The 27003-nt window shown below is 38.1% G+C and overlaps 1 protein-coding gene across 1 annotated transcript; it reads left to right on the top strand.

The window, feature by feature from the left end:
- Positions 1 to 1119: 1119 nt before the first annotated feature.
- upf1.L (UPF1 regulator of nonsense transcripts homolog L homeolog) lies at positions 1120 to 26746 on the top strand. The gene is made up of 24 exons (XM_018254615.2): positions 1120 to 1519; positions 5434 to 5576; positions 6064 to 6153; positions 7042 to 7209; positions 7527 to 7707; positions 8561 to 8722; positions 9963 to 10047; positions 10512 to 10610; positions 11700 to 11808; positions 12306 to 12465; positions 12548 to 12666; positions 14520 to 14684; positions 14878 to 14992; positions 15354 to 15497; positions 15999 to 16212; positions 16954 to 17071; positions 17972 to 18128; positions 18759 to 18901; positions 20188 to 20362; positions 21312 to 21393; positions 22347 to 22508; positions 23783 to 24003; positions 24479 to 24601; positions 24680 to 26746. Exons 1-23 carry the CDS (start codon positions 1355 to 1357, stop codon positions 24596 to 24598), a joined length of 3297 nt encoding a protein of 1098 aa, XP_018110104.1. The 5' UTR covers positions 1120 to 1354; the 3' UTR covers positions 24599 to 24601; positions 24680 to 26746.
- The last annotated feature ends 257 nt before the right edge of the window (positions 26747 to 27003 follow it).

Here is a 27003-nt window from a genome sequence, read left to right as displayed (position 1 = left end):
CTAATATTGAGAAGCTGAAACTTTATGCTGATGCAGTAACTTCATTATATTAAATACGCCATTTTAGCCATATTCAATTTTAGGGTTTATTTCTCCTTAAAGCTCTGCAAAAATCGAGGGCACAACTAAAACGTGACCCAAGAAGAAACAGTAGAAATCTTCTGCAAGCCATCTGTAAGCTGGGGTTGCCATCTGGCAGGCAAAGATAATCTTTAATGCCAATATGGAAGAAAGATAAAAAATATTGTAGGCTTAATATTTGTTGCCAACCCCATGGGTGTACGGGTGTTATCTCAGTAGCTTAAACAACTGTATCATAGCCAGTCAGTGTCGGACTGGCCCACAGGGATACCAGGAAAAGTCCCGGTGGGCCCAGGTGTCAGGGGCCCCTCATGCTGCTGAACATTTGGCCTATTTTATGGCCATTCCCTATTTTTATGAGAACGAAGAGGCTAAATAGTTGGAAAAATAGAGTATAGTATGTAAAGAAAAGAGACTAGGAGAATAGAGGTTGAGTGAGGAGAGGAAGAAAGGAGAGGTAGAGTGGGCCCCTGGTCTAAGATTAATTGGTGGGCCCCTGGTCAAAGTTTTTGGGTGGGCCACTGGTGTCCCAGTCCGACACTGTAGCCAGTGCCTCATATACTTGAAAACCAAGTTGCCTTGTTGGGACGACAGGTGTTCAGGTCCTTTCTCACGCACAGAAGGCGCCATAATGCTAACGCATTCTCTACAGGACAGGAACCCACTGGGCACAGCCTCGATAGCTACAGAACGATGTATATAATTAGCCACGTTATTTAAGACTGATATAGCAAAAAAAAATAAAAAATCTATACTAAGAAATACGGTGAGGACAAGAGCTGCTACTCATATCTCTTGTCTGCCAAGATTCTCTGCTCAACCTAGTTTAGTGGCTGCCGACGTGTCAGTTACGTCACTTTTGTCACCTCCCAGACTAAAGACCAGTTCTACGCCTGGAATCTATGTTTCATTCTCCGATTTGAACCAATTATATTCTTAAACCGCATCTGACTGCCTGAGAACCACGCTCTTGAATAACAAATTACAGGCAGCCACCAGCCCTGTTGTCAATAGCAACTCACAGCTACCACTGTCGTGCCAACGCCATTACGTCACGTTTGCACGCAAGCGAGTTCCTTCCTGTGCGGCTGCGACTGACGTCATCTAGGACGGAGGGAGCTCGGTCGGTGGCAGTTCATATTTTTCTCTTTTTACCCGTGTTTGGTGGCTATACGATAGGGGCTTCGTGGTAGCATCGAAGCCATTGGAGAGTTAATTAACGCTATATAGGGATTTCAAAATTCATCGGTTTCCTGTCTCCTCGGCCATTACAATGAGTGTGGAGGCGTACGGGCCCAGCTCGCAGACCCTCACCTTCTTGGATACAGAGGAGGCCGAACTGCTCGGGGCCGACACTCAGGGCTCAGAGTTCGAGTTTACGGACTTCACGTTGCCTAGCCAGACACAGACACAAGGGCAAAGCCAGCTGGATGGGCAGGTGAGCGATATGGCTGCTTCCGGGGGCGGGAATATGCTTGTCAGGCCTCGCGTGTCTCTCTACCGCTTCCATTGCCAGGCGGCATTAAGCTTGCGGGAAGGTCTCCCTCAAAATGTGCTCCTCTTATTAGACCGACAGATGGCTGGTTTCCCCAATATTTTTCAACGTTACGTTGCGCTTTTAGTATACGTGACTGTGTGTTACAGGCCTGGAAGACTCGAGTGATAATTTACTTGTGTTTGAACTGCGAACTGTCAGCTTTTGTTAAATATTAACTTTCCCACCTCGTGTCGTGACTCATTCACATTGTAGTTCAACCACTACTGATGGCCAGCAGTATGTATATTCCTTTTCATACGAAATCGTTACGTAATAGCAAAGCGAAACCATTACATTCCCTGCTGACTTTTCACGTATTATCCAGGCCCTAGTTCCCAGATGCTACTGTCATGCCTTTCCTAGGAGGAGCTCTATGACCTAGAAACAGATAGTAAGCTCCACTGGGACAGGGACTGATGGGAATGATTTCTAATATGTGTAAAGTGCTGCGGAATACATTAGTTCTATATAAATGAAGGGTAATCATAATAAAAGTAGAGCTATTCGAAGAAGGCTGTGTTAAAAATGGGAAATACTAAATAGTCAAACTATACAAAAATCTAGTTTTTAAAACCTTTATATATTGGTAAAAGTGAGGTGTGGGGTGGAAAATAGCCAACCACATATGGTGCAGGTATCATTGCGCAGCTGCAGCAGGTTGCTTTTTATTTGCATGCCGTGACTGGGTTCCAGAAGGCTAGCCGTATGGTTGCCGGGATAGTGTTTTTTTTGGAGCCCAATCCCTTCTTATGTCCGCTAAGGAGACAGGCTGGGGTCTACATATTTCTTTTCAACCTCTGTCCGGGTCAGGCCCAAGTTGAGAAGGGGCAAGATGAACGACTAGCAAAAAGCTGAGGTATATTGTGTTCCATGGTATACAATATACCTCAGAAAAAAACACAGAAAAGCTATATTATCAGTAGGGCCCCATAATGCAATTATAGAGATTTATTCTGCACCTTATGTTTAAAAAAAATACTTATAGCATAATTTATAACCTACAAACCACACAGTCTGTGGCCTTACATGTTTTATGCCTGGATATCTGTGCACTTGAAAGTGCATTTAAATGTTGCATTTTTTGTTGCTTTAATGAAAGATTCCCCAGAGCCCTTGTTACTGCTAGCTGTTCAACTTCCTGTTTGCTGCCTTCCTAGGCCATTCAGCACAACCAAGGGCATTGTTGGATGCCATGTAATAGCTCAGCAGGTATGACAATAAACTGTACCATATATTTTCCTGTGTGAGAGCAGAGCTTGGCTACCCTCATTGTACTGTGCTTCTGGGAAATGATACTTAAAGGGGTTGTTCCCCTTCCAAACACTTTTTTCAGTTCAGTTGTTTTCAGATTGTTCCCCAGAAATAGACTTTTTTTTCAATTACTTTCCAATTTTTATTTCTTGCAGTTTTCCCAAAATCTAAGTTTAAACTTTGATGTCTCTGGTGTTTGTTTGGCAGCTCAGTAATTTTTAGAATTGTATCAATTCTAACAGCTGCCTGTAATGAAACTCAGGGATTCTGCTCAGCAGAGACAAAGATAATGTCAACTAAATGTATACATTTAGAATAGTTAAAGGGGTGGTTCACCTTTAAGTTAATTTTCAGTATGTTATAGAATGGCCAATTCTAAGCAACTTTTCTATTAGTCTTTATTATTTATTCTCTATAGTCTTTTAATTATTTGCTGTCTTCTTCTGACTCTTTCCAGCTTTCAAATGGGGAACACCAACCCCATCTATAAATCAAATGCTCTGTAAGGCTACAAATCTATTATTGCTACTTTTTATTACTCATCTTTCTATTCAGGCCTCTCCTATTCATATTCATAGTCTCTTATTCAAATCAGTGCATGCTTACTAGGCTAATTTAGAGCCTAGCTACCAGATTGCTGAAATTGCAAACTGGGGAGCTGCTGTATAAAACGCTAAATAACTCAGAAACCACAAATAATATCACTCTCTCCATCATACTAAAAGTTAACTCAAAGGTGAACCACCCCTTTAAAGGGTCAGCGACCTCCCCTTCCCAGAATTGCTTTAGAAGGTGGAAAATGACACATCATATTTCAACATTCGAAAAACAGTTACACATAGAAAATAGAATGTAATTGTGGAAAAATGTTCCATTTCTGGAAAACAATGTGAAACCAACTGAACTGAAGAAAATACTATGCCGTGTACATAACATTCAATATATTTACTACACAGATGTTTAATTCATACAACCCATGCCCAAAAGTGTTTAGATAGTGGCCAGACCAATATCTTGTTGCAAAACTAAGGTTATCAATTTGAAATTGGTCCTTTTCTTTTGTAAAGGCTTCTTCTCTTGTGAAAAGGCTTTCTATTAGATGGTAAATCATTGTGGCAATTGCTTTTTTCAGCCACAAGCAACCATGAGGTTGGTCACTGTTTTTGGATGTCCAGTCATGGCTTGCAATTGGCATTGCAGTTTATTAAAGGAGTAGTTAACTTTTAGTATGTTGTTGAATGGGCAGATATTGAGTTATTGGCTATCTTCTGAATCTTTCCATCTTTTAAATGAGATCACTGACCCACATATCACTTGACGGCTTATCGAAAGACCGTTTAGAGCTCAACAATGTGCTTTAAAAGGGATGTCAAGTGTATATGATTACATAACATGATGAATACATGACATGCCATAAAAAGTGAAATGTGTGTGTGTTGAATGACAGCTTCTGAGGCCATCTGCTTGTTTGGGTTCATATTTGTCCAGAATACCGGAGTGGTTGAATTGTAAGGTAAATACTTGCTTCTCTCAACCTAAATTTAAACTGCTTTAAATCGGAACTTTTTGTATAACAGCTTTCCGCATAACAGCTCCCATACCTGTATAATCATTCAGGTATGGGAGCAAGGGCACATGGAGCATTGGCTCTGCTGCTCTCTGCCTTTGTTTTCTCTGCAGGCAGAGAAAAGCGGATCTGATCTCTTCCACATTTCCCTGTATCTGCATTGAAAAGTACAGCTTCTGCCTGAGTACAGGTTGGCCCGAAAATGCCTGCTTTCACATTTTTCTGGCCGATTTCTGCTCAATGTACCTACACTCAGGCGGAAGCTGTACTTTTCAGTGCAGATACACAGAGATGTAGAAGCCAATACAATTATTCTCTTCAGTGGTAAGCAATACTGAACCCAGCCATCCCCAATGTCAGACTAAATAATAAAACATTATAGAAAAAGGTAATTTTGCATATCTATTAAAAAAAACAGGTATTGGACCCTTATCCAGAAAGTTCTGAATTACTGGGAGGAGTCTGTTTTAAACAAATGCAGGTATGCAGTCCTTTGTATGGAAACCCGTTATCCAGAAAATTCTGAATAATGGACAGGCCAACTCCAGAAGAGTCCATTTTAATCAGATTTCTGAAAATTTCTCTGTAATAATAACAGTACCTTGAATTTGATCCTGATCACAGGCAAAAAATCCTGTTGGGTTTAATTAAAGGATCAGTAACAATTCACTGTTGCTGTGAGTCTCAGATTGATAGCAAAAGCAAATGTTTGTTTGAGGTAAAATGTGTTATGTAAAAGGTGCTGGTGTAAGTAATTTCCCACATGATCAGATCTGAGGATTGGATTGCTAAAAGGCACAAGTGAATTATTGCTGCAGAAAAAAGGTAGGTAGTAGAAGTGCATGAATAAAAAAAAGTGTTAAAAATTGACTGCTTTAAATATTACCTGCACTTTAGTTGCATTTGTATATTTTCAACATTTCCCCTTTAAAGCCTATCAGCCCTGTACTTTAAATGTTGCTAAAGTTTATGGTAGAACTATTTTGCACTGTCCAAGGTAAATGGGCCTGATGGCATGCTTCAGAATGGCACAGTGGATGATGGTGTCGGCAAAACAAGCCAGTTGTTGGGTGAGCTGAACTTCGAGGAAGATGAGGAAGACACCTATTATACTAAGGACCTTCCAGTTCATGCTTGCAGGTAAGCAACTTGAAGGGCTGCTTCAAGATCCCAATGTTACAAATTTTGTAAAGCAAGACATTAGACTTAAGATATCATAAATGTGCAAGTGCAATCAGATCATAATTTAAATTTTTAAAAACTAATTGGTCCTATCGTCTGATGCAATTTGAAACGTTTTTTAGTAACCCATAGACCTTAGTTATTTGTCATCAGAAAGGTAAGGGCACTGACACACAAGGCAATTAGTCACCTGTGACAAATCTCCTCTTCTGCATGCAACTAATCTCCTCTAAATGCCTTCCCATCTGCGCTAAGGTAAATACACACACACACACACAAAATTCTGCCATGCACAACTCAATTTCTTTAGGGGGTTCCCCTCAAGTTTGTGTAGGTCTATCAGGCTGTCTTAATTCATAAAGTTCAGATGTTTTAATGTAAAAATATTGTTAATACATCTCGCCTCTTCCTTCCTGTTGATGATAAATACTTTCTCTCCTGTCAGCTATTGTGGCATCCATGATCCAGCCTGTGTTGTGTACTGCAACACCAGTAAGAAGTGGTTTTGCAATGGTCGAGGAAACACTTCTGGCAGGTATGTAATTAGCTATGTTGTCTGCAATGTAGTCTAAATGGGTAGCATTGGATGATAACGCTATGCAATATTTTCCTTTTTTACCCCTCTCTGTTTATTCCTACCACCACTACTGACAAAACACCCCCTCTTCTTATAATCTAAAGGTTGCCATAGACTTAACAATTACGATCTTTCTTGGAAAAGATCTTTCCAAGAAAGATCGTTCATTTCAATACAAACGTGTAGAGCTGAATCATCAGATATACAGGTAAAAACAATAGAGTTCTACCTGTATCTGACGATTCAGCACTAACAATGGCCAATGGTTTGGTGCCTTCAAAGGCACCCGATCAAAATTTTCCGTCCAGACCGATCGACGAGCTGACAGTTATCCAAGTCTTCTGCCGATATTGGTCGGCTCTTTTTCCACCATACACACACCAACTATTGTACGAAAATTTATTTTGTACGATATCTGTGCGTCTATGGCCACCTTAAGGCATAGGCAGGTGAACATTATGTACAGATGTATTTATACTCCTAAAACCTTAATAAAGACAATTTAGGAAAAATGTAGTCTACAATTTTTAGTATATGCTTTCATAATACATGTAGCTGTAGATAATTGAGACCTGCTAATAAGAGTTACGCATTTGCTGTAGGGTTTAGGTACTGCTCTCAGAGGCATGGAAAGTTTTGTTTTAAAAGATGAGGCAAAAAAGACAGTTTAACTTGTAGTTTTTTTTTTTTTTTACCTTGATAAAAACCCTCTAAGATAAGTGCATCAATTTGGGCCCTCCCGGACTCAAACAAACACTTTGCTTAAGTTATATTAAATCAAGCTTAAACTATGTGTTCTGACAGTTGACTCTGCAACAACTTATGCATTCTTTATTTTTGTTGTAGCCACATCGTAAACCATTTGGTCCGAGCTAAATGTAAGGAGGTAACACTCCACAAAGATGGACCTTTGGGGGAAACCGTTCTGGAGTGTTACAACTGTGGGTGTCGTAATGTTTTTCTTCTTGGATTTATTCCTGCTAAAGCTGACTCTGTGGTTGTACTACTTTGTAGGTGAGTTAAATGTGAAACACTGCAAAAGCATTTCTACCATATTTAATATATTTACCATTTATAATTTTGGGAGGTTTATGTTGGATAGTTACATTTAAGGGCAACATTTAGCATTGGGAGGAAGTAATGTTTTACTTTGAAAATCTCCGTTTTCATGAAATAATTGACCAATTCTGAAGCACAGCTAGGAAAAGCTGCTGATTAGGTCCCAAATAAAGACTGGTTTTAGCTTTGAGTTGTGGCTTCAGTGCGACGGTGGTTGGGTGGTGGGCCCTTTGTGTGGATTTAAATATGTATTTATTGATTTAATTATGCAGACAACCTTGTGCCAGTCAGAGCAGCCTGAAGGATATCAATTGGGATAGTTCCCAGTGGCAACCCCTCATTCAGGATCGCTGCTTCCTTTCTTGGCTGGTAAAGATACCATCTGAACAGGAGCAACTGAGAGCCCGTCAAATTACAGCTCAACAAATCAACAAACTGGAGGAACTGTGGAAGGTGCTATTTCTTGGACTTTTTAGTGTTATACACATTTAAACAAATTCGTTAATTTTGCCTATATAGTCTTTAAAAACAAAGTCTATTTTAGGATGAAAATTTAAGTATTATGTAGCCATTTATACTATCTGGCATCTTGCAACTATTTTCTTTGCCTTCTTATTCTGTCTCTAACCTCTTGTAAGATTGTATCTCGTTTCTGAGCAATTCCTAGCGTTTTTTTTAAACTCATACTCTATGCTGGAGAAATGGGGGGGGCAATTAGTTAAAGGGGAACTCCGGCTTTCAAACCAAAATTTGATATAGAGGCCCACATAACATATACCCATCACAGTTACCCGTTTCTTCAAACGTATGAATAAATGCCATTTTCTATGCTGCAATCTAGCTGGTTAACAGTTCTTCTCTTTCTGCATCGTTTGAAATCCTGGCCGGGAAGGAGGAACTAAACACTGATGTTACAAATTGTAGCAACTTTTCCACAACTTACAGACAACATGCAGGAACTATATAACCCACAATGCATTGCACTGTGATGTTCCTTTCCTTATTGAAAACACGTGCGCAGGGAATTGTGGGGTTTGGAGGATGCAGGCTGAGGACAGATGGCTGTTGATACAAAGTAAAAGTAGTCAGCCAGCTCAGCAAAGTAGTCCAAAAGATCGGCAGAAAAGCACGGGGGCTAGGCTTGGGGAACTGTCAGAAACCATTAAAAATCATGAAAAGTCTGCATATTTTTTAATTGATGTAAATTGCAAAGTTGCTTGAAAATGTTTACTTTTCAAAAAGCTTAAGTTATGTTTTTGTGGCAATCCCCTTTAATTAATTCTCACATAATAATTCCTGTCATCAGGAAAACCCATCAGCAACCCTAGAAGACCTAGAAAAGCCTGGTGTTGATGAAGAACCACAACATGTCTTGCTAAGATATGAAGATGCCTATCAGTACCAAAATATCTTTGGGCCACTTGTCAAACTTGAAGCTGATTATGACAAGAAGCTTAAGGAATCCCAGGTAAAACACCTTAAAATTTCATAAACTAAAAGTATGTCTCTTTCAACTCAATTCTTGAATATATGTTAAGGGCATAAAGAGCCTAAAAATAGAATAACTTTCTGATTCTCCTTCCAAGGTGGTAAAAATTAAGGGGTTGGCTGGCTGGGGTCTCAAATTTCAGTATTGCATTAACCAGACTCTGTCTGACGTTTGGACAGTGGCATTGAAATTTTTTTTTCCAAAATGCATAAGTTAATAGCGCTCCTCCAACAGAATCTGCATGTAAATCCATTTTTACAAAGAGCAAAGATTTTTTTTGTATACTGTATTTAATTTTGAAATCTGACATGGGGCTAGAAATGTCTTTTCCCAGGTGTCCTCAAGTCATGTGACTTGGGCTCTGATAATCTTCAGTCACTCTTTACTGCTGCACTGCAAGATGGATTTATATCACCCCTCCCTTCCATACCCCCCACCCCACCAGCCCATCAGCAGAACAATGGGAAAGTTACCAGATAACTTCTAGTGATGTGCAGGCCGACCCAAAACCTGCGGGCTTCAGGTCTCGGCTCTTTTCCTGCTCTCTGTGCCCGCGACCTAGTACTGCCCGCTTCCAACGCAGGAATTGATAACTTCCACCTGCCTCCATCATGCCCCTTTTGTGATGTCACTGCGGGGCAGGCGCGGGTCTATAAAAAGTGATCAGGAGCAGGCCCGGCTGCGGGTCGAGAGACTCTCAATCTGCACATCACTAATAACCACTATCTGACATCTGCATTGCTCTCATATCTACCACCTATTGGTAGATATAAGAATAGCACTCAGTGGTAAAAATTCGAGTCCAGCTAACCCAAGTTGCGACACCTTCAGTTTCAAGTAGGAGAAACAATGGCTTGTTTGAAAATCGTTCCATTGTGAAGTGCTGGCTCTTTCTGAAAGCACACGACCAGGCACAATGACCCAAGATGACTGCCAAAATACAAATATACAACTAAATAAAATACATTTATTGGTTCAAGAATAAAATTTCAATTGGTAGAATGAATTATGAGCATAGTACACTGTAATTTAGTAACAAAACTATGCTATAAAAATCACAACAATCCCTTTAATAAATATGTTTCAGAGAATGCTGAGATGCAGACATATTCCTGTTTCTAATTTGTAAATCTGTGAAACTATGTGAAAGACACTATCCTAGTATACAATGAAAGAAATACTTGGATTTGCTACAGGTTTAATTTTTCATTTATTTTAGACCCAAGATAACATAACCGTGAGATGGGACCTAGGGCTCAACAAGAAAAGAATTGCATACTTCACGTTGCCCAAGACTGATTCAGGTAATCAATATTTACTACTTTTTAATATTTGTCTTCACTACCTTGTTGAGTGCATGCTTGATCTTTAACTTTGGTATGTAAATTTGACTCAAGTACTACAAATGTTATGTAGCACTTTATTGTTTTGTTTATGAATAAGCTGAATTTAAAAATAACATACATTTTTAGGAATGTAACTGAAAGGAAAAGGAAAGGTGAAATCACTGACGGTGCAACCTGATACTGGCTGGTGCTCCTGTTGGCAGAAAACTGCGCTAGTACTGGGTACTGGGAGCGATCTTCTCTGTGGTGCCAAATTATTTGACACCCCCCGTTTTTTTACCTTTCCTTCTCTTGTAATGCATAGCTATCTCAGCATGCATTAGCATGCTCAGCATGTTTTAGACTTCGTTTATATTTGCTTAGATGGTATTGCTGTATTTTTTCCTAATGTTTTTTCCTAACATTTTCCTTTTAATTTTAAGATATGCGTCTAATGCAAGGTGATGAGATTTGTTTGCGATATAAAGGAGATTTGGCACCTCTTTGGAAGGGCATTGGTCATGTTATTAAAGTTCCTGATAGTATCCTTTCATCGATTTGTTTCATCTGTATGCACTTTTGAGAAAATAGTCTGTTTTGAATTCAAAGAGATAGGAGCTAGATGTGCTTAAAGGGGATTTATGGTTGAAATCTATAATCTTTTGTAGGCTTTGAGGAATGATTATAAGGTTATTTGTAATTTCAATGCATTTTTTTTTTATTATTATTATTATTTTTTTAAGGTTTTGATGCTATAATAGCCGTTACCTTGCTTGTCAGTGTATTCCCCCAGAATCTGCTCAGTTCACTTGGAAAGAAAACCTCACGGCCAGCAGCTGTCTCATCTGCCTAACCCGCCCACCCACCAATGAAAAAACAGTAGGCAGCCTGACAGTCAGAAAAAGCAGAAAGCATTGCAGTGAGCCCACGGAGATCGCGCTGATTCGGTAACAGTGTAGTGGGAATAAAAAAACAGTAATGGCATCAAAACAGTAACAAAAAAAATAATACATTGCAATTACAAATAACCTTATAATCATTCCTCAAAGCCTAGGAAAGATTATAGATTTTGACCATAGATTTTGACCATAGATCCTCTTTACAATAGATATGCACATGTTAAATTCTATAATTCACATAAAGGGGTCCTCTACCCAAAAACTTTCCCGTATACATTCATTAATGACTAATGTAAAATGTCGCACTGTGTCGTCTTTTCTTGTACTGAGCTGTCCCTTGGTGCTAAAGCATTGGCAAATAGTCTATTAAGGATGTTAACACCAAAAAATGAGGAATTGATGTTAACATACTCAGCGATTCTTTTTTTCTTCTCATTTTCTATATACAGGCAAGCTGAATACAGGTACCTAGAAAGTCTAGAGACGGGGTCACTGACCCACCTTAATTTCCCAAAGACTTAATGTAGGATGATACCTATTATACATAATACAGATTATAACAAAAAGGGTTAAAGGACACTACATATTTTTCAATAATTCATTAGTGGTAGTAACTTTTTTCTTTTTTTTTTTAGTATTCTAAAATGAAGCAATGAACAACTGACCTTAGTGGTTTTATTTTCCCAATGCTTTCTAAATTGTGTTTTGTTTGAAGACTTAACCTATATGTAGATTATGGTGATGAAATTGCCATTGAATTGAGAAGTAGTGTTGGTGCACCAGTTGAAGTCACTCATAATTTCCAAGTTGACTTTGTTTGGAAATCCACTTCATTTGACAGGTATTTACACCTTTGTTTTACTTTTTTTTTCATTGATTTGCCTCAAATTCTATAAGTAAAAGCTTATTTAACATATAATGTTCTATTGCCCTGCACTGGTAAAACTGGTGTGTTTGCTTCATAAACACTACTATAATGTATAGATGGAGATAAATAAGCTGCTTTGTATAGAGGCACATTCCAGTTTTAATAGGGATATGTCTTAATGCCTATAAAAAAAGACACCCTGTCTTCATCCCCTCCCCTCTACTCATCTGTCTCAAGCCTGACACCGCTTCAATAACAGCAAGTTGTAATTTACATTGGAGATGGTGAGCAGTGCAAAGTATCGATAGGCTGGAGGACAAATAAAAAGTATTAGGTATTGTGATATGTTCCTTTTGAAGTCTGTTTCCCTATGCCTGTGATGCATTTTAGGTTTCAGTATGCTCCCAGTTAGTGGCATTTTCCCTATTCTAGAAGACATCTTACAATATGCATCCATTTTTTTCAACTAGAATGCAGAGTGCTTTGAAGACCTTTGCAGTGGACGAAACCTCTGTTTCAGGTTACATCTACCATAAACTTTTGGGACATGAAGTTGAAGATGTGATTATAAAATGCCAGCTTCCAAAGAGATTTACAGCACAGGGACTTCCTGATCTTAACCACTCACAGGTAAACACAAATTCTATCTCCAAAATACGATCTCCTGTTTTACATATTATTCTTAATATAGAACTTTTTTTTCTTCTTCTAGGTTTATGCTGTTAAGACTGTATTGCAGCGCCCACTTAGTCTCATTCAGGGCCCACCTGGAACTGGTAAAACTGTAACATCAGCCACCATTGTTTATCATCTAGCAAGGCAAGGAAATGGGTTAGTATGCAAACTTGTATATTTATTTATATTTTTTAAACCTTTGTTAATGTACTACAAGAATAGAGGCACATTAACTGATCTACATTCAATTCCTCTATCTACTTTATATAACCCTGTTACCCTAATAAGTTTGCATGTATTCATGTATCTATGTACATATGTGTGTTTGTATGCCTTCATATTTATGTATAGAGTTGTGTAGAATGTACAAATATGTATGTTTATAAAGGTGCGGGGTACCTTATTTTAAAACCCTTTATCCAAAAAAAGCTCTGAATTACAGGAAGGCAATCTTCCATAAAGCCCATTATAAGCAAATGATTATATATTTTTAAAAACTGTTTCTCCCTTTTTATTTGTAATAATAACTACCTTTTTTTAATTTAAAATCCTTAAAAAGAGACAGTAAGATTGTTTTGTCACCAATATGCATTCATGCAGTGTAGATCAAGTACAAGGTACTGTTTTATTAGAAAGAGGGAATCATTTTTAAAAATTCGTTATTCGCGTGAAGAATAAGTAAACCTTTTATTTTAAAATCCTTAAAACCCTAAACAACCGCCAAAATTGCAATGACTTTTTTTTAAAAAAATGATTTCCTCGTTCTACTAAAACAGTACCTTGTTCTTGAGCCTAACTATGCTGCATGAATCCATATTGAGGGGGGGGGGATATTTTTACTGGGTTTATTTGATGTTTAAATGATTATTAGACGACTTCAGGTATGGTGTCCCAAATTACAGAAATATCCATTATCCAGAATGCCCCAGGTCCCAAGCATTTCCAGATAATAGACCCTTTACCTGTATATACAGCATGTGTTTAGCTCTAAATTAAAACCAAAATTCAAATGTAGAAGAAGCAGTTTGTTTACAATTCACTGTTAATCGGTGAACAAGTGAAAAAGGGAGTAGATCACAAAACATATGAAATGCGTGAATTGCTGACATAAGAACATCTGTCTTTTGCTTAGTTTCTACTTTTGAATTTTGGATCCTGATTACACACTAATGGTGTGTGTGTGTTGTGACAGCAGAAAAAAACTTGGTCCTCTTATCTTGAACAGTTTGACGTTAGTCCATTGAAGTCTAACTTAATTGATGGTTGAGGCAGCTGTGGCAGAGTATTCTACTACACCTGCCTCATAACCTGAACCTGCCCAGTGATTTCATTTCCATCTCTCTGGAAAGCTGGTTGCAGTTTGGATTGCAGATAAAAGCTTTGTATGTATGAAATGGCAGTTATGCATGCTAGGTTAGTTAGTGGTAAGGTGCAGGTACACTGAATTCATAAGACCCGGGCAAGTCTCTGTTGTAAGGCCTATGCTAAAGGGGTGGTTCACTTTTAAGTTATAGAGTGACAAGTTTTAAGCAACTTGTCAATTGGTCTTCATTATTTTTTTTTTCTATATTTTATTTGCCTTTTTCTTCTAGCTTTTTCGAGCTTTCAAATGGGGATCACTGAGCCCGTGTAAAAAACAAATGCTCTGTAAGGCTACAAATATATTGTTATTGCTGCATTGTATTACTCATCTTTCTGTCCAGGCCCTCTCCTATTCATATTCCAGTCTCTTATTCAAATCAATACATGGTTGCAAGGGTTATTTGGACCCTAGCAACTAGATTGCTGAAATGGCAAAATGGAGAGCAACTGAATAAAAAAACTAAATAATGAAATAACCACAAAAAATAAAAAATGAAAACCAATTGCAGGTTTTCATAATATCACTCTTTACATTATACTAAAAGTTAACTCAAATATGAACAACCCCTTTAATACCTGATACAGGGATAATATTTATCTACTTCATCATGTTTAAAATCTTCTTATAATTACTTTCATTTAATTAGCCCTGTCCTGGTTTGTGCACCAAGCAACATTGCTGTAGACCAGCTTACTGAAAAAATCCACCAAACCGGCCTCAAAGTGGTTCGTCTCTGTGCAAAGAGCCGTGAAGCTATTGACTCCCCTGTTTCTTTCTTGGCTTTGCACAACCAAATTCGCAATATGGAAAGGTAGGACTCATGTATCTTTTTATGTTGTTTATAAAATGTGTATTCAATGTGGTTAATGTTTAAATTTTATTTAGTTTTCTTTTTATTATTTACAAACAAAACTTTGTTCCTTATAAAACTATACTGTAGTATTTTTTTGAGTCGACATTTAACTCACCAAAATAAAATAATGGTTACACATTTTTTTTCTTAGTATGCCTGAGCTCCAGAAGTTGCAACAGCTGAAAGATGAGACTGGAGAGTTATCCTCTGCTGATGAAAAACGCTATCGTGCCTTGAAAAGAACAGCCGAGAGAGAGCTACTTATGGTACTAAGAAATCAGCATTTTTCATTATAAAATTTTATAGTCCTATCCCATCTTTGTTGCATCTATCCAACTTCTTAAACAGCTTACATTGAATGTTATGCTCCACGTATATGTAAATGTGATGGTGACAACCAAACTTCACCTCTAAAAAAAAAAAAATTAGTGAGGCTTTAATCCTAGGTTTAAAAATGTATGTCTTTCTTTCTTTGACTAAATATAATTTTGCTGTTTTCAGCTTCTTGTTGGCATTGTTTACTCTAGCAAAAAGATATTTTGCCTTTACCCTTCCATTTTATTGGGGGGCATGGTTAAATGGTCAGTCAAAAGATATTTTACTTATATATTGTTTTTTCACTTCTAGAATGCTGATGTGATTTGCTGTACTTGTGTGGGAGCAGGTGACCCTAGACTTGCAAAGATGCAGTTCCGCTCTATCTTGATTGATGAAAGCACTCAAGCCACTGAACCAGAGTGTATGGTGCCAGTTGTTTTGGGAGCCAAACAGGTGTGTTTGTTGATTCTTGTAAATCATTAAATAGTTTACAATTTAGAGACAAGTAGTACACCTGTTCAGACAAGTCAGTGTTGCGTTTTTTAATCAGTCTAACATAGTATTGTTCTTCCTTGACATTGCCCCTGTAGTTCCTTTATAATAAGAGATCGGCCGAAATCTCACTTTCTGTGATACTATGTATTGAGAGTTTTATTTCCGATTTAGAATTGCATGGTTAAGATCTAAAATAAGGTTCCTTATGATGCTAGAGCCATAAGAAGGCAAATAAATCAAAATCCATACAAATATGAAGACCAGTTTAAAAATGCTAAGGATAGTGTAATACCTATACTTGGCATTTTAACTATGTTTACTGGAATATAGTTAAAGTGAATACACGTGCCTGCATTTTGCTTTGGTCTCGGCTTACAATTTGGAAATAAAAATCTTAACTGTATTTTTATTTAATTTTTTTTAATTAATTAAATTTTTTATTCCCCCCCTCCCCCTCAGCTTATTCTTGTGGGAGATCACTGCCAGCTTGGCCCAGTTGTGATGTGCAAGAAAGCTGCAAAAGCAGGACTGTCTCAGTCTCTTTTTGAGAGACTTGTAGTTCTGGGCATCCGACCCATTCGCTTGCAGGTGCAATACCGGATGCATCCTGCTTTAAGTGCTTTCCCTTCAAACATATTCTATGAAGGATCTCTTCAGAATGGTGTTACTGCAGGTAATGCATGCAAAGAGATGTTAAGATGATGGAAAAAAATATATTTTGAAAGGGCAAGGAAACCCTTCACTGGAGATGCCAATATGTTAGGCACCCCTCAGTAAAGCAAATAGCTTAAGTATTTTTCCTGGGCCAGGGCTCAGGAAAGAAAAGTAGCACAGAGCCACACTGTTATTTTACTTAACTTTCCTATGGATCCTTAACAAACTTAGAGGGTTATGTAATAAAATGCACAAAGTTTGCCCTGGAGCAATAACCCATAGCAACAAATCAGCAGGTAGGATTTGCTGGTCACCTGTTTAAAAACAAACACCTCATTGGTTGCTGTTGGTTACTGCTCCTGGGCAAACTTAGTGCCTTTTATTGCACTGTTTAATATATTACTAGAATGGTTTGGTGGATGTTTATCATATTTATTGTCCTTGGGGGAAAAAAATCCTCTGCCATACATATTAAAGCCAGAGGGAATGACATGATTCTGCAGTATACCTTAGAACATATTGTTGGTCAGTTAGCCATTTATCCAGTTCATCCTGCCAACTCCAATTGAAGCAAAACATTACAATATAAAAATACTTTGTCACCATATTTTACTGTACATTTTATCCACTGATATGATATATATTATATTGTATATGATATGACGTATATGTAGGAAGACTTTCTTTCAGTATACAACAGTGGAATTTTAATGTTGTGTAGTTCCTTCTAAACTTTTTTTCTCCCTAACTTTATTTTTAGCGGACCGGGTTAAAAAAGGATTTGACTTCCAGTGGCCTCAGCCAGATAAACCAATGTTCTTTTATGTGACTCAAGGGCAGGAAGAAATTGCCAGCTCTGGTACCTCTTATTTAAACAGGTAATACGATCATTCCCCCCAGGATCAAATGTAGTTTGGCACGATTTACCAAATGCATCCATAAAAATCCATAAAGCTGTACCTTATTTATTAACAAGTGCAACTCTGCTCTTCAGCCACATTCCTCTCCAGTATACCATAACCGGTTAAAAACTGACTTCTCTGTCTCTACGGGCCAACTTGTGTCCTTATATGACAAGTATGTGTCCCACTGACAGGCATGTACAACTGATATCTGGCAGAAACTCTTACAGACAGGTTTAGAAAATTCCTTTGGACGCGGACTGCAGGGGCACATTGATACAGTACTCATCCAATGGACCTCTATAGCACTGACTGCATGATCCATATGTTGGCCCCAGGGCTAATGATGTAATAGCAAATGAGATGTTCATTATAAGGGACTGTAAACATGGAGGGAGAATCTGACTAAATAGCTTTCTCTCACAGTTAAGCTGACTAGACACCAGCTGATAAAAAAACTGCCAACTCGGTCTCTACATGCAGATTATTCGCCCATGTATGGGGCCCAACAGGCCTGTCCAACTGATATCAATTGGGCCGTTTTGAAAATGCCATTGGAATGCAAGGGCACATTGATGCACTCCTAATCCGATGGACCCCTATAGCCCTAACTGCAAAATCCAATTGTTCGCACCAGGGCCAATGATTGTATTAGCCCGAAATGGCCCAGTGAAAAGGATGGCCAAATTCAGCCATTGCCAAATGAGCAGATGTGGCAGTTGCCACCTGTTCTCTATGGTTTACTTCAAGAGATAAACACTAGCTTTTAGTTAAAGATTCATTCATATAAAAATGCTGCCAAAGTATACACAAATATACATACTATATATTTTTAATTCCCTTTAAAATAATTTCAACTCATTTTTTCTCTGATAGAACTGAAGCTGCTAATGTGGAGAAGATCACCACAAAGCTTCTTAAGGCAGGAGCCAAACCAGATCAAATTGGGATAATCACACCATATGAAGGCCAGCGCTCTTACCTGGTTCAATATATGCAGTTCAGTGGCTCCTTGCATACAAAACTCTACCAGGTAAAGTATTTTTAAGATAATCATAATAATTAGGCACACTTGTCCTTTGTCTGTTTTGACAGCCCATCTGTTTGGAGTGCACAGTGATGGCATCCTTTGTTAGCACAGCATCATAACATTCCTTTGTTTATCCATTGGCAGCATAAACTGAAAGGATGTGGCAATTGGGTTATCTAGAAGAATGCTCTTTTGGCAGTAATGTGACCCCCATACTTTTGCCTGAATTTTCAGGGTTAAAAGGAGAAAAACAGATAATGACTTCATGTGCACTAGAATGTTACTTGCCTTAGTCTATATGGAGTTGCCATTGGTAAATATGCATTCAATAAAGGAATTTATTACTCCAAAGATTATATGGCGGTAGGCCGTGTAAATAAGAGGCAAGTTAATAAGGTTCCCAGCGGGTAGAGTGCCCAATATAGCCAAACCCTTTAGAACATCCTCACAATTGCTGGCATTTTTCCATATAAGCACATAGGAATTTTGGTTCTTTGTTTTGTCCAGAATTTCATTACATTTGACCTGTCTATTTTCTCCTAATTTGACCTGTCAATTTTCTCCTTGGAAGAATTTAAGATGACCGTCTAGCTAGAAAATGTGATCACCCTGGTAATTTTTTTTTCTTTTTAGGAGGTTGAAATTGCAAGTGTGGATGCTTTTCAGGGGCGTGAGAAAGACTTTATTATTCTTTCTTGTGTACGAGCCAATGAGCATCAAGGGATTGGATTCTTAAATGATCCCCGCCGTCTTAATGTGGCTTTAACCAGAGCAAGGTAATGACAATCTATTCATCTGCTGGGTTGAATGTGATAGAGGCAGTTGTACTTATTTAACATAACTTAAAGGAGAATGAAACCCTGTAGAAAAGAACTCCTTACCCCCCCACCCTACCCCACGTAGACCCTCGTACCCTCAGGCTAACTGTCCCTTCCCCCCCGGAACTGGAATTTCTTCCTACAGGGTTTCCCTCTCCTTTTAAGCTTTTTGAAACATAAACATAATTTCAAGCAACTTTGCAATATACACCAATTAAAAAATATGCAAACTTTTTATGATTTTTAATGGTTTGGAACAGTTCCCTCAGCCTAGCCCCCTGCTCTCCTGTTGATCTTTCTGACTACTTTGCTGAGCTGGCTAACTACTGTTACTTTGTATTAGCAGCCATCTGTCCTAAGCCTGCATCCTCCAAACCCCACAATGAAATGCATTGTGGTTTATGTAGTTCCTGCATTCTGTCTGTAAGCTGTGGAGCAGTTGTTACAATTTGTAACATCAGTGTCTAGTTCCTCCTTCCCTGCCAGGAATTGAAATTATGCAGAAAGAGAACTGTTAAGCAGATGGATTTCAGCATAAAAAATTGCATTTATTCATTCTTTTTGAAGAAACTGGTAACTGTTATGGATATATTAGGGGTTTTTTTATGTGGGCCTCTTTATCAAATTTTGCTTTGAAAGCCGGAGTTCCCCTTTAATAGAATATTCCCATGCCAACTTCTAACATCTTCTGGTCTCCGACTTTTACATTGATTTTTACAAGTGTTATTAGTGGAAATGTTTAGAAAATTGTACTTTAGTTCTAAAATTTTTATATTTTGTTCCTGCACTGGAGAACTATTTACATCTTAATATGGGAAACTGTCTGCTAGTATTGTAGTTTTTTAAATTTCTGCAAGCCATGTGTTAGTCAGCATTCAGGCACATTAGACTGCTGATTTTCAGTGGAGCAAGACAAGTACACTTCATATTTGTGGCTTTTAATATTTTGTCTTGAAGGCCTGACACTAGTTATCCATGTTTTTTGTTGCTCATTAGCTTTGGCTTTGATGAACCTGAACGTGTGCCGCAAAATGTTTATAAAGGGTTTTATGGGCTGTTTTGGAAAGACCAGTATGCTCAAGAAAATGCTTTATTTTTTGACACCAGTTGAAATTGTTCTGTGTACATGGTGAAGACATTGGATTGAACTCTGCCAGTACTACTACTGTGTAAATATATAATTATGAGCAGTTGTGCTACAGGTTGAATGTAGAACTGTGTTGACACTTTTTTTTTTTTAATAGGTATGGGGTAATTATAGTTGGAAACCCCAAAGCTCTTTCAAAGCAGCCACTGTGGAATCATCTCTTGAATTATTACAAGGAACAGAAAGTTCTTGTAGAGGGTCCTCTAAATAATCTAAGGGAGAGTCTCATGCAGTTCAGCAAACCTCGCAAACTTGTCAACACCATTAATCCTGTAAGTGTCACTATCTTCAATGATCCGCATTCATCCTTTAGTATGGCTCTCTATGCATGAAATAGGTTGTTGTAATGTTTGCCACCCCAGTCAATGAATTGGAACTGTGCCAAGCAGTAAGGAGTAAGCAATGCTGCAGTTTTTCAAGCAGACTTTTTTTGCAGTGGAAAAAACAGCAACTAGGTGGCTTAGCTGGTTGTGCAGTGGAATGTACAGTATCGTGTCCACATCCTTTTAATAATAATTTAAAAAAAAAAAAAAAAAAAAAAAAAATATATATATATATATATATATATATATATATATATATATATATATATATATATATATATAGTCCGAACAAGGGCAAGCACTCACAGAACTTATGAAGAAAAAAGTTATTTATTAAAGCAAAAAAACTAACGTTTTGGTTGTGGTGACATCATAGCACGTCCATATAGGGAAACGCATTTAATGTGTTTCCCTATATGGACATGCAATGACATCACCACACTCGCTTTCCCGCCACTGGGACTTTTTTAAGGTTGGTTAGAAAGGCTAGAGTGGTAGCCGAAACGTTCATAAGTCCTCTGAGTGCGTGCCCTATTTCGGACTTAATACTTATTGTTTGGCTATCTATTTGCACACAGGCGCTTTTGGCTTAACATACGAACTGATGTCATTTCTTTCACATGACTCATTGAAACTTGTATATTATAATAAATAAAGTACCCCCTGTTGCAGAATATGAGAATATTAGATGTCACTTTGGAGTTCCATGACCTGTATAAAAACACTCTGCCTTTATCCTCGTGTTTTTAATATGGTCATGAAACGTTTTTTTACTATATAATGCAGAGCAAAGGTACTAAGGGCCTACATGCTTGTTATTTGAGTGTTTAGCAAGCACGAGTATTTACTTTTATTAAACCTTTTACTGAACTATCAACTGTCAAATTTTTGCTTTCAGGGTGCCCGTTTCATGACAACTGCAATGTATGATGCTCGTGAAGCCATCATCCCTGGGTCTGTTTATGATAGAAGCAGTCAAGGTAAGGCATATAGTAGGGTGTTTTTTTTTCCAATTTAATTTTTATTGTTTTTATTTCCTTAGTACAAAACAATAACCAAAAAGAACTTCTACAATGACCATCAGTTGACATTTTCCTGTGACGTATAAGCATTTTCTTTTGTACAAGGCAATATAATATAAACATGTTTTGTATCAATACAAAAGAATGCCTGTTTACATATGTGTTAGCTGTAATATACAATAAATTATAGCCGCATGTTTTTAATGAAGTGTAAAATATTTGATGAAAGTGAGCCTAATGTAGTCTTAAAAGGAAATTATTTTCTACATATGTTGGGCATATTTACAATAATGAAAGTGAATATAAGTCTAAGCAAGTTTCTAATATGTACAGGTATGGAATATGTTATCTGTAAATCTTGGAATCAGTTTTTTCTCCCTCAGATGTCTGTCCATAATTTAGAACACCATATCTTTAAGTCTGCTACAAATCATTTAAATGTTAAATAAACCCAATAGGACATTTTTGCCACCAAGATGGATTCATGCAGCTTAGTGATGTATGGGCCGGGCTGAAACCCGTGGGTTTGGGCCTGCTCCTGCACAATATCTTCGGGTGACCTAGCACTGCTTAGCTTCCAGCCCCTAAACTTAGACTCATGCCCTCCCCTGCCACGCCCCTTTCATGATGTCACTGCGGATTGGGTCTATAAATAGTGGGGGAATGGCAGGTTGGGAGGTGGGTGGGTTTGAAAATTTCTCGACCCGCACATCACTACTTACCATCAAGTACAAGGTTCTGTTTTATCATTACAGAGAAAAAAGAATTTAAAAAAAGAAATGGAATTATTTGCTTATAATGGAACCGATGTAATCTATACAGACAATTTGACCAGACTTGTAACATTAATGGGGCAAATATAATTTTATTTAAATGTGGATTTATGAACAAATTATCCTTCTCACCTGCAGGACGTCCCTCAAACATGTACTTTCAAACCCATGATCAGATCGGCATGATTGGCTCTGGACCTAGTCATGTGACTGCTATGAACATTCCAATACCATTCAATCTAGTTATGCCTCCAATGCCACCACCGGGCTACTTTGGACAGGCAAATGGACCAGCTCTAGGTAAACCTCTTAGTGCTATGTTGAGTGTCTCTTTATGTATGTATATTGTGTGTTTACTTGTATATATACCAATGGGGGATAAAAGCTGGAAAAAAAAATCGATGAAAAAAAGAAAAATCGATGAAAATGTAAGACAGATGCCATTGAATATATTTAACAAATGAATCGTACAAAAAATGATTCACTCTTCGCACAGAACAAATCAACACACTTGATCACAGTGCTCTCTGAAATACAGAAACAGCGCTTCCTTGACTTGTCATATGTCCCATTACTAGCGCCTTTCCTTTTTGTGTTTACTGGTTCACACTATATATAGACCAGTGATCCCCAACCAATAGCTCAGGAGCAACATGTTGCTCTCTGACCCCTTGGCTGTTGCTCCCAGTGGCCTCAAAGCAGGAGCTTATTTTTGAATTCCTGGCTTGGAGGCAAGTTTTGGCTGTATTAAAACCAGGTGTACTGCCAAACAGAGCCTCAATGTAGGCTGACAATCCACATTGGGGCTACTAAATAACAGCCCTTATTTGGCCGGCCAGGAACATTTTTGTTAGTGTTACTCCCCAACTCATTTTACTTCTGAATGTTGCTCACGGATTCTAAAGGTTGGAGATCCCTGATGTAGACAAATCATCTGGATTCTGGGCAAAAAACAATTCTATTAATCCCATATTAAAGAGGCTTGACTTTTAAAATCTAATTTCAAGTTTGTATAAAAATCCATCTTTTGCAAACCTTGAAAACAGCACGGTGCCCTTTGAAAGTCTATTCTGTAATCTAGACACTAGGGGGCAGATTTATCAAGGGTCGAAGTGAATTAGAGGGAATTTTCCAGGTAAAAAAATTCAAAATTCGAAGTAATTTTTTTGATACTTCGAATAGGATACTACCACTGTCTCTTTAAAAAAAAACATCGACTTCAATACTTAGCCAAATTAAACCTGCCGAAGTGCTATGTTAGCCTATGGGGACCTTCTACAGCAGATTTCTAAGTTTTTTGAAGTCGAAGAAAATCGTTCAATTCGATCATTCGATTCGAAGGATTTAATCGTTCGATCGAACGATTTTACTTGACCGCAAATGGCCAAATTCGATGGAAAAAAAAAACTTCAACTTTGATATTCTAAGTCGAAGTAATTCAATGCGATGGTCGAATTTCAACTTCGAAATTCGTCCCTTGATAAATCTGCCCCTAGAAGTAGAGTAATGATTACATTTGCTTTGTTAGTATGCAATGATGCCAGTGTTGGCCTTTTTTTTTTTGTTCCCACTAGGACGTGGCATGCCTAAAGGAAAGTCAACACGTGGTGGACGTCCGAAACAGCGAGGCATTGGGCTTCAAGGCATGAGTCAAGGAAATATGCCAAACAGTCAGGCCAGTCAAGATGTTGTATCCCAACCATTCTCACAAGGCCCTCTAACGCAGGGTTATATTTCCATGAGTCAGCCATCCCAGATGAGCCAGCCAGGACTCTCCCAGCCGGAGTTATCGCAGGTATATTGGGATGGGGGGGTATTAATATTTTATTAGGGTGTTATTGGATATTTTTTAGCCCCTTTGGCAAATATTTTCATGCAGTTGTCACAAATGTATTCCATTGAAGCCCCAGCAGAATCATGGATTTACAAGTTACTAAATAAAATAACTTGGTACTATCCAAATACAAAGCCTAGTACATACCTTAAAGGTAACTCCGTTTTACTCTTTATCCCAAAATCCTCAGTATCAGGCACATCATATAAAAGTTGGGTCCAACATACATTTTTTAAATTATTTACCACCCAGACCATCAATCTGCCAACACAATGCTGGGCACCTTTCCGTAGCTGAAAATGAACAACATTCCTAGATTGATGTGCTGTGCATCGCTTTTAGAGTATAGGTTTTTGATTTTTTTTTCCAATTACACACACTTAACTAACACTTTGTACCTTGTTTCCAAATCCATTTTTTTGTCTTTCCATTTTAGGATAGCTATCTTGGTGATGAATTTAAGTCTCAGATCGATGTTGCATTATCGCAAGACTCTACGTACCAGGGAGAACGTGCGTATCAACATGGTGGTGTCACTGGGCTGTCCCAGTACTAGCATGTAAGTAAAGTGATTGTCTAGTAAGAGTTTTCATTTTACGTCAGCCATCAATTGACTTTTATTTCTTCCCACGTAAAGGTTGAAGACGAGCTAAGCCTGCGTGGAACTTAGTTCATCCACATTTTATTCTGAGTAATAAATAAAAATAAACGGATACCTGTTTTCCACTGCTAAAACTGAAGCACCACTGTGAGAGCAACAGGAGAGAGAGGAACGAGAGAGGGACAAAAAACAAAAAATAACGAGAACGAGAAAGAAAGCGAGACCACTGCAAGCACACTGAGACGAGGAGAACGGCAGGAGAAGAGGTTGTACATCAGAGGAGCCAAGTGCACCTCAAAAGGATGGGTAGTAAATTGGGGAGAAGCATAACATCTAGTTGCCCTATGTAACGAGTGGCTGACTAAGCATTTGTTCCCTCTTGGGCAGGTGCAAGAGAGAAGCATATTTGCTTTTTTTCTCATTCAAATGAGTTCTTTGGCACCATTTTATCAAAGCTGGAGGAAAACGATTCCTTATCTCGGAGTTGTTTTATCTCATGGACTCCAGTAGCCAAGTCGTCTTTTTGTTTTAATGCAAACTGCATCCCTTCTAGATTTTTAAAATGAAGCGTAGTATAACTGACACATGGAGAGGCCAACTTTGAGATGCAGGTTTGATTTTCAAACTGCCTTTGATTGTGAACAGTATGGTCCGCTATGCACCCTTCTACTGAACTGTTCTGTCACTACCCGATGGTTTAAAGAAGTTTTCTAGATATATGGAAGTGCTGGATTTTTTTTCTTTTTTTCCTTAGTTTGTATCTTATTGCGGTGGACCTGAAAGTACTTCATAGCATTGTGGTTTGTCAGTTAGGAATACTGCCACCTGCAGGGACTTTCAGTGTTAAGCAGCAGTAAATGACCTAATGACTAGCCTCTCTTTCCTAAAGCAGTGTAGCAGAGCAATGGAGTATACAAACTCCCTTAAGGAGAGGGGTTTTTTCAGTGTTTTTCTGTATGCTTTGATTGGCTACTGTCTAGACTCTATGCCACAAAACAAACAAATCTTTGTTTAGACAAATTATATGCTCGAAAAAAGGGATGGGATTCTTCTGCCCTTCGGCCCCCACTTATCAGGAAAGCAGCGAAAGTTAGCCTGCGACGAGCTTCCCTACCAGCAATGGATGTAGTAGTGGAAACTGGGGATTATATAGGTTTGAAAGTAAAGTTTTTCTCAATAGCTTTTGCAACTGGTTGAAAAAATCAGAATGCAGTCAAAGCGGAAGGTGGCCCATAGTTAGTGTATGGTTGGAGGTTGTTATTCTATTCGTGAGGTCCTAAGTAAATGTGGCCTTGCACCATTGGGCAAGATATGCAATAGCTACTCCATTTCCAGCTCCTATGTAAAGAGTTCTGTTCCAAAGCGACTAAGGGAAATCGTCCCATTTCATGATTTCTACCTAGAACAGAAGAAATGCTTACATATCGTACTTCTAGGCCTATGAGAAATGTTACGTTTCAGATAATGATTTTGTTTAGTTCTATCGAGCATGTGCGTTAATTTTCCTAAAATTACCGTTACGCCCGATGTTTATATTTGAGCAGAATGTAGCAGTCAGCATCTATGCTTGTTCTATTAACTGTGCTGGAGTGTTTCCCTTTTGTAAGGCTTCTTTCAAATACTAGTGGCCTTCATATGAAAGCAGGGTGTGTACAAATACCAGACGTCACTAGCATTGCTGCTTTGCCCTGTATTGGCTCCATTCTGTGCCATGTATACATGTAACTCTGGCCACCTTCCTTCCTGAGAGATGGATTTTTTTTTTATTTATTATCGTTGCCGAAGGGCTCTTTTAAAACATTTTTTCCCTTTATTCCCCTCCAGTTAGATTAAGTAGATGCATATTTAGCTTCTGTATCCTTTGTGCAAATGCTGATTATGAGTAATATAACATTCTCCAATCTATTTCTCAGTCTGGAATGCTTCTGCATTTTTTTGTTTGTTTACTTAAGCAGTTGTTTTAATACCCCATAAACATTTGTGATTTCAGTCTATGCCCCCCCCTGACTTTATTTTTTTCCCTCCCCATCATTTTGATTTGTCTGAACTTGTTTTAAACCTTCGTCATGAATAAAATGATAAATAAACAGCCCTTGCACTCCGGTTTGGCTCATGGTTTTTCTCTACCTTTAAATGTTAACTTCATTATAAGTTTTTAAACGCTATGGGGACAATGCAGTCAGTCGAGCACTCACGATGGTGTAGTGATAGAAAAAGAATAAAAAGATGCAATTACAGTATTTGTCCATGCATTGGTTATTGGTTTAGAATGAAAATCCATGGTGTAAACGAAATTTTAAAATACAAAAAAGTACTTGTTTCCAACAGGACAAGTATTGTCCTGCCGGCACTATAAAAAA

Source organism: Xenopus laevis, chromosome 1L (genome assembly GCF_017654675.1).
Source record: "Xenopus laevis strain J_2021 chromosome 1L, Xenopus_laevis_v10.1, whole genome shotgun sequence".
Lineage (NCBI taxonomy): Eukaryota > Metazoa > Chordata > Amphibia > Anura > Pipidae > Xenopus > Xenopus laevis.
Note: the sequence above shows the minus strand (reverse complement) of the source record. Positions and strands in the feature narration are given on the sequence as shown.